We start from the raw sequence: 12,474 nt of genomic DNA, 5'->3' as shown, positions 1-12,474 counted from the left end.
ATCAGATTCAAAATAGATCTCGATTTAATAATCGTAATAATTTCTCTCCGAAACCACCAAGTTTATCTTCGGCTGCAGCTCTGAATACGGGGATAGTTCCTAGAAGTAATACTTATCCGTGTATATTTTGTAACAGTTTAGAACATCCATTTTATCATTGCGACGTAAAAACTGTCAATGAAAAGAGAGGTATCGCGTTGCAAAAGCAATTATGCTTCCTATGTTTAAGAAATAATCATAAATCGGATAGATGTCAGGGTAAAATTCAGCAGTGTAGAAATTGTAAACGTAAACATCATCAAATATTATGCTGCGAATCGGCAGATGCTAGAAGAAATAATGCTAGTGATAACTTAGTCCCCAAAGAGCTAGAGAAGGAAAAAGATATTAGCGGTGAAAGGTCAAATCAAAGTGTGGTTGCGGTAAATACAATGGCGCACAATTCCGGTTCGGAAGTGTTTTATTGCAAACAGCGGCGGCAAACGTAGAAGATTCAAAAGGGTCGAAATTTAGAGTGCGAGTTTTGTTAGATGGCGGAAGCCATAGATGCTTTATCAGGGAAAAGGTATCGCGGGAGCTTGGATTGGAGGTTGTGGGCGTAGAGTCTTTGAGCATTCACCCTTTTGGTAGCATTCCTATTGTATCTCAGAGGAAAAAAGTGAGGGTAGTTTTGAGTAACGTGCGTAATGGGGAAAAAATAGAAATAATAGCCCTAGAAATTCCAGAGATTTGCGGAGCTGTTTTCTCGGTGCCAGGAGAAAACATTAGAAACGAGATGCGACTCAGAAATCTCCAGCTAGCGGAAGTAGAAGTTCCAAATAGCGGAAACCAGAGCGCCCCGATAGATGTTTTAATCGGCGCGGATTATTTTTGGAGAATAGTTAAATGTCATATTGAACGCTTGGAAGGGGCCCTAGTAGCTATAGAAACGATGCTAGGTTGGACCGTTCAGGGCACGGTTTCAGTTGCTTCTTCGTCAGTCGGGGTTAACTCGAAGGCCGTGACGCACGTAGCCGTTAGGACCGAAGAAGAATTAGTATCAGAAAAATTAGAATCTTTTTGGAATCTCGAGGCCATTGGAGTAACTGATAACCCCAAGGAAGATGGCCCGGGGCAAGATAGCGTAATAGAATATTTTGAGAACAATATTCAGTTTAAAGAGGGACGTTATGAGGTAGCCCTCCCGTGGAAGACAAACAAAGACAAATTAGGCGATAATTTTGAGGTTGCTAAAATACGCACTCAAAATCTTATCGGGAAATTACGAGCGGATCAGACTAAATTTGAGAGTTATAACGAGGTCATTCAGGAGCAATTGAGAAATGGGATTGTTTAGGAGGTTGATTTGAGTGAGGAAATAGAAGGGCCATGTTATTATATTCCTCATCGCGCGGTAATAAGGGAAGACAGTTTAACTACCAAGTTAAGAATTGTTTATGACGCGTCCTCGCATTCAGCGAACCGTCCTTCTTTGAATGACTGTTTAGAGGTGGGGCCAAACTTGACCCCCGAGCTTTTTGGAATTTTAGTACGTTTTAGAGGGTATGAAGTTGCAATAGCCGGAGATGTGGAAAAAGCATTTCATCAAATAGGGATTAGGCCCGAAGATAGAGACGCGCTGCGATTTCTGTGGGTGGAAAATTCGGGAGGAGGAAATTTCAAGGTCTTCAGATTCACACGTGCGGTTTTTGGAGTAACATCTAGCCCATTTTTATTGTCCGCGACAGTTAAACACCATGTCCGTAAATTTGAAGGGGAATTCCCTGATGCCTGTCAATCATTGCTGCAAAATCTTTACGTCGACGATAACATTTCAGGTGCTAGTGAGGTTAAGAAAGCGAGCGACTTAATCAGAGATTCGACCGTCATAATGGCCAGGGGAGGAATGAACTTGCGTAAATTTCGAAGTAATTCCGACACAATTAGAAAAGAATGGGGAGACCAAACAACAGGACTAAGCGAGAATTCTATACCGGGGCATTCTCCACTGAAAGTTTTGGGGATGGCTTGGGATGAGATTAAGGATATTCTAACATTTAACGTATCAGAACTTCTGAGATTTTTAATTACCAAAAAAGACACAAAGCGTTGGGTCTTACAGGCAGTGGCTAGGTTATATGACCCTCTAGGATTAATATCTCCATTTTTAATTAGAGCAAAAATATTATTTCAGGAAATGTGGGCATGGGGAGAGGATGATAAAGCGAAGAAATTAGATTGGGATACGAAATTGCCAACCGAATTAGCCATAAAATTCGATAGATGGAGCTCTGAGCTTGTAGAATTAGAAAACTTCGAGATTCCCAGATTTTATTTTGAAAATGCGCCAGAGGGAGAAGAGTCTAGTTTAGAACTACATGGCTTCGTTGATGCCTCAATCAAGGCATACGCGGCTGTAATTTATGTACGTAGAAAATACGCAAATGGACAGGTTAGAACCGCGTTAGTGGCGTCAAAAACGCGCGTAGCTCCTCTGGAAAAACAAACAACGAAAAAACCTAAAACCAAATTAACACAATCGCTTACCCTACCGAGATTAGAGTTAATGGGAGCCTTATTGGGTGCTAGGCTTATGACCTGTATCCTAGACCTTTTTCCAGTTCCCGCGCCTACTGTCAAAATGTGGACGGACTCCACAATAGTATTAGATTGGGTAAAGGGAGATAAATCGCCCGAAAGATTCAAGCCATTTGTAGCAAATAGAGTTCTAGAGATATTGAAACTCACGGATGCCGCCTGCTGGGGTCATTGTGTAGGAATTGAAAATCCCGCTGATTTGCCTTCTAGGGGAAAAATATTGAAAGAATTAAAAAATAGTTCGTTATGGTTTAAAGGGCCGCAGTGGTTTATAGAAGGTAAAAATTTACGTGGGGTAGACGAGTCTGAATACGCGGAGGAATTACGCGCGGTAAAAGACAAGGCTAGTCTGATTGTAGGGGCCTTTGAAGCTAAAAGACAGACAGCCGAAGCGGAAGAGCATAAGGCGCCAGTGCTAGATTTAGCAAAATATAGCTCCGCCAACTTTGTTTATCGAATGACCGCCAGAATTAAAAGAATTTTTACCAATGCTAGATTAAAATGTAAAAAAAACGACCCCCTAACCGCGGAAGAACTAGCAGATGCCGAAAAGTATTGGGTTAAAATTGTGCAATTAGAATATTTTCCGCAAGAAGTAAAATGTTTAAATACGAACACCGCTCTACCCAAGCAATCGAGTTTGTTTACGTTGACGCCATTCCTCGATGAGGAAGGACTTATGCGCGTAGGTGGAAGAATTGGCGAAGCAGACATTAGTTATAACCAAAAGCACCCATGGATCTTGTCGGCTAAACATAGACTAACCGAGTTAATAATTGATGACATTCACATTCGTTTAAAGCACGCGGGAGTAGATCAAACTCTCGTAGAAATTCGAGAACAATTCTGGATTCCGAAAATCCGCCCTTTAGTTAAACGAGAAGTTCACGGGTGCCCCAGATGCAAAAGATTTCGCGCTAAAGGTTCGACGCCAATAATGGCGCCGCTTCCGGCTTCCAGAATCAATCCAGCGCCGCCGTTCGAAATTTGCGGGGTAGACTTCGGAGGCCCCTTGTATACGAGAAAAGGGAGCAAGTGTTACGTCGCGCTGTTCACCTGCGCCGTAACGCGCGCGGTGCATCTCGAGCTAGTCTCAAGTTTGTCCACAAAACATTTTTTATTAAGCTTTCGCCGATTTATCGCGCGCCGAGGAGTTGTGAGAGTGATATACAGCGATAACGCGAAAACTTTTAAATTAGCAGAACACGAGTTAAATTTACTGTTAAAGAACACGCGTAGTCCGGAAATATTTGATTATTTCGGTAAACTTAGAATTTCGTGGAGATATATCACCGACCGTGCCAATTGGCATGGCGGATTCTGGGAACGAATGATAAAAAGTGTTAAGGATGCTCTGAGGAGGTCGTTAGGTAACGCCAGTCTAGAATACGAAGAATTGGAAACGATACTTCTAGAAATCGAGGCTATGGTCAATTCTCGACCCATTAGTTTCATTTATCCCGATGCGGGGGAACCGACTCCTTTGACTCCTTCACACTTTTTGGTCGGTAAAAGGTTAACCGCCCTTCCTTCGCAAGTTTTTAAAGACGATGACCTAGTGCCCGTTCATAGGCAAGATTTAAAGCGACGAGAAAGATATTGGCAAACCTTAGTAGATCGATTTTGGGTGCGATGGCAGAAAAATTACCTTTTAGAGCTGAGATCAGCCCATCACCGCCCAGTACATGGCAAAACGAAAGAGTTGGCCATTAACGACGTTGTGTTAATTGAGGAGGCAAAAATGCCTCGACTTATGTGGAAACTTGCAGTTGTAGAATCTCTAAAGAAGGGTAGAGACAATGTTGTTCGTTCAGGTTTGGTTAGATTACCTAATCGCAGCCGTATAAGGCGCCCAGTTCAAAAATTATATAATCTGGAATTTTAATGTTGAACTACGTTGTAGTTCAAGGCGGGAGTGTCAAATATTTGCTTAAATTTTGTATAAATTTGATTGTATGTTAGTTTTTAATTCTAATAAGTGTTTAAAAATTGTCGGATTCGGGTTAGGGATTTTTTTCTCATGTTTTTATTGTAAATACGACTTTTGGAATTGTTAAGGATTGGGTTTTTTTGTTCCCGTCCATCTTTTCTCTCTCTTTTGTATAGTATGTATCATGTATATTGTATCTTTTATCTTGTAGCGTCGTCATGTCGCGCGGGGCTTGGTCAGGCGGCCGAAAACTTTTCCATTGCTCTGGGGTTTATCCCTTGTCGTCCCTGTCCAAGCCCAAGTTGGGAAATGTTTCGGGGTATAAAGGGGGGTGATTTTCTTTTTGAAGAGTAGTCTAAAATAGAAAGCGAGAAGAGCTCCTTCGTGCGAGAAGGACTCCCTGGCGGAGGGAGAATAAGAAATAAAGTTTTTGGTTTAGTTAAAATTTGTCAAGTTATTTTTAGTAGTATAAGCGTGTGCGTGCGAAGAGTCTATATGTTTCAGTCCGTGTAACTCTTCGGGTTGAAAATTAAATTTTCAATCCAAGTAATTAGTTAGCTCTCCCAGAAAAAGTCAACAAACTCTTCATCTTCTCTGATTATGAAAATCAAAAACTGTTCATAAACTATACGTCAGACTTAGCGAAAATATATAATTTGAATTAAAAAATACAGATATGATATTTTGAACAAATTGTAGTTATTAAAATGTTGCTTTTAAAGGCGCAAATAATTTTTTTTAAACACTAACAGAAAACAAGTCTTATTCACTTTAAAAAAAATGTGTTAACGTTGCTGAAAATGTAGTAGTTGATTTGTTTGGAGGAACAACTATGCCTTAATGGAAATCATTAACGACATCCGTATGAGACTTTATTAAAAGAAAATTCTCGATAAATAAACTATTCTTCCATGTTATACTCAACTTTAAAGTAAAGTTACTCTAACTAAATGGTTAAATTGAACTTTTCCAAACAAATTTTACAAGTTTAGCGTTTACTCACTTTAAGTACTGATATTGTATCAAAAATATATCTAGCTAGATTATGTCATGGTCAAAACAAAAATATCATGCCCACTAAATCAAATAAAAGCAGCCTGGTACCAAAAATATCGATAAATTATATACAAATATTGAAAAATTATTTTTCTGTGATTGCAACTAGGTTTTTATATATATGTAAGAGTAAAACAAGTTATATGCGCCTTAACCTAGCTTTCTATTTTATGGAAGAGATTTTGGGTTCTATTGTCGTACCTAAGATGCTATGGGAAATTATAATAACTCTATAAAACGATTGCTCTGTCAATATGTGTTTCTATAAAATACGGGAGGTCACGTGTTAATATTTTTTCTACGTCACTAGCAATAGTTATTGAAGATAGAGAGCGCACGCTCGAATCGATAAAGATTTTGAAATTTGAAGTTCCCGTGCGAAACGTGCGTGCCAATAAAGTATTAAATGGCTTAAACTATTGACGCGGAGAAAAACATTTAATGCTTAAATGTTTTATTGTTTTATTTTATGGAAACACCTACTAACTTTAACATTAAATTATCACAATGTTTTGAAAAGTACTTCTTTGTGCCTAATAGCGTTTATGTTAGATAAGATTTTTTCCCATTTTTGATACAAAGAAGACATGTTAAATATTGTTCAATATATTATTTCCTTGGGAGCAATTTTGTACTGCTTATTTTTAAGAGAGTTGAAGGTGTTTTCTCTCCACTCTGTTGCTTTTCAGGTCTTTGGATCCAATATTTTACCGCACTCCTAAAAAACAAAATAAAATGCAATGGATTCTCAAATAGAAGAATCGATATTTTGAATTCCTTTTTCTCTGTTCCGCCATAATTTCCGATTTCATAAAGATTTGTTCATGTTAATCTGTTAAAAGTAAAACGATACAATTTCGGGTTTAAGCGTTTTACAAGCTAAATTCCGTTTCATTATTTTTTCTTAAGATGTTATTTTGGTTTGATGTGGAATTTTTGGCTGTAGATTTTTATGGTTTAAACTCTCAAAAATATTCGAAAAAGCCATGAAAATCTACCAAATTCATGTTATAACCGTTGTCTTACTGACACTTATAGGTGTCTTTTCCACCTGCCATTTCACGGGAAATAAGTGATATTAAGTCTTCAATAAATATGCTTCAACCTTAGACAAATACATTTATGTACGAATAATCTAAACCTTAACGAAGTATAAATAGTTCAAAGTTAAATTAACAGCTCTTATTTCGTTTATCTCGGTATTATTCATTCAAGTACATAAAATTTGTAATTCCATTCTGAAATGTAATAATTACCAATTAAGACATTCTGGCAGTAAAACTGTGTTAAATATTTCTTATTTATAGTATCAGTTAGCCATATCGTCAAACTCAATTTTCTTTAATGAAGTAATGTGTTGCATAGCGGTCCTTGTGGGACACAATGAAAACATTAAAATTTTCTCATTTTCACAACAAATGCGTTGATTTTCTTAAATAATTAGTTCCGTGTAACGAATGCAAAAGACAAATAGCAGATGCGGAATTGGAAAAACCACACGCATATGATAAAAGCTTTCATTACACTCAGATGCAACCTAAAATGGTTTAACAGCTTCTGATAGATAGTTAATTATTAGCACTTAGTTTCCTTCAAAATTCATTTTACCAGTGTAAATACCGCTACATGTTAGTTTGAAAATGCAGGTAAATAAGTACCGAACATGTAGAATTAAAGTAAGAAAATTATTAGGGAAGTACTTGAATTTCACAATCCTCCAAATCTAGGCTAGCTACGGTATAGGGGTTTCTCCGAAATGCGCTGCCGAATCTTCTGCGAGCGAATCATTTTCCACTTAGCTAAGAGGAACACCCACGGGAGATGTTGCATAAATCAGGAGCAATAGATGCTCCTGCACCATTTCACGTTAAGAGTCAGTAAACGGAGCTCCTAGCGACAAAAAAGAACATTCCATACAGTAATGCTCCATCGAATGACGTTATACTCCCTTTAAAGAAAGAGATAATCAACTGAATCTGATCATATTATTTATTTATAATGCTTTCATATTTATGGAATGGTTTTTTCCATGGACGAAAGAGCAAATACTTACATTTTCTGAAAACCGTTTTATTAACAAATAAGAATGCATTATCTACACTCATTACGAAAGGTTTGCATGGTTAAGTGACAAAAAAATTGGCGTGAGTGCTTTTTTGAGTTCAGAATTCCTAACGTGCTTTTTTATGGCCTAGCTGGGTGATTGTTTCGAAGAGGTCCGAATAATAAATCCACACAATTTATCTCCCCATTTTTCCCCTAGTTTACGATAGCGCCTCCGTGGCAGAGAGAAAAAACATTAATTTTCCACCGACAAATTATGAGACAAGTGAACACGTCACAGAAAGGTTTATATAGTTTCTAGCCTAAAAAACACACGAATTTTAAACTTTACGAATTGTTTTGAAAATAACAGTATAAAGAAAACACTACAGAAGTAAATTTTAAAAACCATTTTATTGAAAGACTACTTTGCAGGTTAAGAAACAGGAACTTATAACCCAAGTAAATTGTTTTAAATTTTATAATCTTTTTGTACTTAAACACAAGTAAAACAAGATCATTATAATCTCTCAACATCGCAGATTGCTTAGTGTTTCACTTTTAGTGTTTTCCTATTTACTCTGTCATGCACTTTTTTAGTCTCTTTTCCTCAATTTGAACATTTTTCGGTTATTGGTGCCTTGATTGCATACTACCACTTTTACGATTATTCCCGATTCGTCTAGTTCCTTGATGCATTCGTAAAGTAGGCTTGTTTGTTTATGTGCTGGCCAACCTCCTTTGCGTTCTTTAGTTCGGTTAGTTTGTTTAGAAGTTTTTTTACCTGGCTGTCTCTTCTGTAAAGTTTAAATCTTTGGCTATTTATAATCCTTGTCATCTTTATTTTTATTTGGATTGCTCATGTAAAATTGAGTAGTCTTGATTTTGCCTAGGTCGCGGTTTTTATATGTGATATATGAAGTGAGGAATAAGGTTCATAATAAAAGATACGATTTGTTTAAGTGAGATTAAGTTTAATTCATTGGTACAAGCTATATTTACAACGGGGTAGGTACATTTGTTCGAATTTCAATCGTCGGAACCGTGGAACAAATGTTCGAATTTCATTCGTCCGAACCGCCGAAATAACAAATGTTTCAATTGTTCGAATTGGACAACTTGTTTGTTTCATTCGACCGAATCGGTAGCATCACTTGTCCGAATTCTGTCGCTAAATTAGAATTTTTTATTGCTGTTTTTTTGGTTCGGATTTTTTTTTGTTCAAGAATAAAAAATAAAAAACTACATTGTTCGTTGTTAAAGTTGTTTTTACCTCTCCGAGGGTGTGTGTGTGTGTGTGTGGTCTGCGAACGCGTTACCGGAGCAAAGTCGAAAAACCGTTTTTGCAGTTTAAAGGTTGGCAAAACTATCGTCTGACGGTGAGCATTAACGGATAAATGTGCGGTTGGTGCGATTTGGTGCGTTTGTTTTTTTTCGTCGTGACGGTTTCAACTCAGTTTCGTTGGAAATTTTTTTATTGTAATGTTTATGTGTAGTGTGGGAATGTTGAGTTTGTGTTATGGTGGTTGTGGGTGATGAGTTTGTTGTGTTTGCGTTTTGTATGTATGGGTGTTTACTCTCGAACTTCCTCTTATTGACTTTTGGGACGGACCGAGTGCTGAGGGTTACGATAAACGTCTCAACGTCCAAATGGCACGGTTTCCACCAATTGTTTACGGTATTCGTCTTAGTATCAATTTGCGATCGCATCGGGCTCTGTGTGCTTTGTTGATGGTAAGGTTTTTGCTTCTTGTTAATACATTTGGTGTGAATATTTGTATATCTACGATTCCTAATACAGCCATTGGTTTCCTGGGTTTGCGATTCAATATATGATATTGGAAATTGGACGGCATTGGTCTTTTTCATGCGGTATGTGTCACAACGTCAACTGGAAGTCTACGAGTCGTCCACTACCAGATGTCGAAAATGGCCATTCTACGGTATCTTCATCAAGGGCAAGTGTTGAAATAAAATGAGCGTTAAAGGTGTGGCTATAGTATTTCGTAAGCGAGAAAAATACAAATACCCTCTGTAGATATTTCTTTCATTAAAATTTGCTTCGTATTATATTCAACTGATAAACTTTTACTGTAAAAAGGGTTTAATTCAATTGTACATTTTTATAGTACGTCTAACTCACTGTTGTAACTACTTAACTTGTGATATTGTGAATAAATTAAAATTGGTCGTTTCGTCTCAATTATTTAAATTATAATTAAAATGTTATACCGGGCGGGATAGAACTGGGATAAAATATTTAACAAATAACTCTGAATTGCGGAGATATATCTTTTAGGGTTATCTCGAGAAATTAATACCACTAGGGACAATTCTTAAGAAGGGGAGGTATATTTTGGCTTGCCAACTTGTTGTTAATTGCGTTGAATGTTGTGGATATTTTAGGTTAGGTTAGGTTAGGTTCACGTTAATGTTACTATTTTCTTATATTAACAATATTAAAAAAAAACAATTCCTAATGTTCGAAAAAACAGACAAACGATTATTCGAACAAATGAAATTCGCCAGTAAAGTTACCATAAATTAAACGATTAAATCACCAACCAAATTTGTGATACATATTTCGGGCAAATGAAATACGTTTTCGGACATACGATCCTGTTTTCCGGCATTCGGACAAATGATCATTCGGACATTTGTACCACCGTTCCGACGAAAGAAAATCGAACAAATGTACCCTAATCTTTACAACGACCAGGAAACAATTTTGCCCGCTGTATATATTCCGCAAATCGGAAAAATAAATTACTTTTTAAAGGTTTTTCATGTTTTTAACTTCTTACTGATATAAAATGTCTAATATCAGTAAACATACTAAAAATACATAAATAGCGTTCCATTGTTAATCAGTTGAAACTAGTCTAGAGGTTTAGTTTTACTTTAAGATTCGAACAAATAAGGCGAAAATGACGCTTTATTTAAAGGAAAAGTCCAGGTTGGGTAAAACTTGGGTCTATTTGAAAGATCATGTTTAAATAAACTCAAAAATATCAGTCGTAAAATTGTATCTTTTTTTAATGACGATAAATTATTTTTTAAACGAGTGAAATTTACCGCCAAGCGATCTGCCATTTTTTGTTTCGGGTTGACGTTTTAGGACTTGAATCACGCGCTGTTCGCTATAACAGGCTTTAACAGCGCTCTGTTCCCCGCGCGCGCTTGCTCCGCGTGCTGTCTGCGGAGGGAAGGCGAAAGAAAATGGCAGCTCGCTTGGCGGTAAATTTCGCTCGTTTAAAAATTAATTTCTCGTCATTAAAAAAAGATACAATTTTACGACTGATATTTTTGAGTATATTTAAACTTGATCTTTCAAATAGACCCAAGTTTTACCCAACCTGGACTTTTCCTTTAAATTTGCAAACAATATATGAGACTAATCATGGAATGAAACCTTTTTATTTTTTTCGGAAAAATACGTAAATTTTCCGACTTACAACACTAATATCAACTTAAACCAATTTCTTCGTCGTTACTATTGCTGACGTATTTCTACTTGTATCACGATGGAGATCTCTTCGTTAACCCTTGTTTCGACTCTGTAATAGTTAAATTTTAAATGTCAAAATGGTGACCATGCCAAAGAGTGCTTCTACTATATGGTAGTTTTAGTAAACGATGACATGATGTAATTTTTCGTGAAACCTTTTTATTTATTACGTGATGTTTAATATGTAACTATAGCAGTTGGAACTAAAGGATCGTTTTTCGTTGACCAGTATTGAGTTTTTTAACATATGACTAATAACATATGTTTGTTACTGAAAAACTTATGGTTCTCCAAAATTAATTTAAAGTATTTATTTGTAATTATGCAGAAAAGATCAGCTAGCCTTTACTGTCCTTAGAAAATTTAAGATTTAATGATTCAATGAGCTCATTGCAATTTCAGGGGGAGGAGCTTAATGCTAGAGCTTAGGGAATTGCGAAAATCCGTCATTTTCGCTAAGTATAATCTGATTCAGGATCTCTTATCAGTGACTTTGAAATGATAATTAGAAAATATACAGGGTGTTTCAGGAAGATACGTTTTAACAATAACAAGGTGATTTTAAGTGAATACGCCTTTAAAGAAAGGGAATTATTAAATTTGGTTTTTTATTCTTCTAATGTCATAATTAGGTACAAATTTAACATCTTGTGTGGCGTTTCGGAACGTATCTAGCTCAACTCTGTTTTTTCTCGAATGCTAGTACACTGAATGTAGTTGGCTTGTGTATTTTATGTTCTCATTAAAAAAATGTTTTAGTCTACAACACATGTGCTAATAGTTATTTTGGATGGTTACGAGGCTCGAATTTGCAATAAATTGAGGGGCCTCAATAATTAATTGTACATTTCGTAACATAAACCTGCTATGCTATGGCGTACTTAACGAATGCAGCGTATTTCGATATGCATCTTATGTATGGACTCGCTCCGGGAAATACGGTGGAAGCGCTGCGCTTGTATCAGAAGCACTTTCCTCAAAAACAGCTTCCAATCGACAAACGTTCACAATCATCCCCCCGCGCCCCTCATATGTATCCGCCACTGACAGAAGAAGACGTTCCAGAAGATGTGGAGCAACAAGTACTTACTATCTTCGAGGACACCAGTACCACCAATTCCATTTACAAAAGGTTCAATCTTTAAATGAGGCCAAATATTCGGGGAAGTAACAATTTTTCGAATTTCACATTTCCGAATTGTATTACAATTTTCCGAATCGTCATTGGTTTAAATTACAAAAATGATTTTGTTTTAATTGCTCGAATTTAAATTAATTTTATGTGTCTGAATGGGAGGTATCATTTGTCGGAATTCTGCCGGCAAAATAGGCTTTGGTTTATTTCTGAAGAAATGGGTTT

The 12,474-nt window shown here is 36.7% G+C and overlaps 1 protein-coding gene across 1 annotated transcript; it reads left to right on the top strand.

The window, feature by feature from the left end:
• Nucleotides 1-530: 530 nt before the first annotated feature.
• Nucleotides 531-12,259, top strand: LOC149959021 (uncharacterized). Its single transcript, XM_090167315.1, has 4 exons — nt 531-565; nt 631-1,123; nt 1,337-4,391; nt 12,009-12,259. Exons 1-4 carry the CDS (start codon nt 531-533, stop codon nt 12,257-12,259), a joined length of 3,834 nt encoding a protein of 1,277 aa, XP_090023441.1.
• The last annotated feature ends 215 nt before the right edge of the window (nt 12,260-12,474 follow it).

This window comes from Leiobunum rupestre, chromosome 2, assembly GCF_980474605.1.
Source record: "Leiobunum rupestre chromosome 2, qqLeiRupe1.1.hap1, whole genome shotgun sequence".
Classification (NCBI taxonomy): domain Eukaryota; kingdom Metazoa; phylum Arthropoda; class Arachnida; order Opiliones; family Sclerosomatidae; genus Leiobunum; species Leiobunum rupestre.
This window is presented reverse-complemented; position numbering and strand designations above follow the sequence as displayed.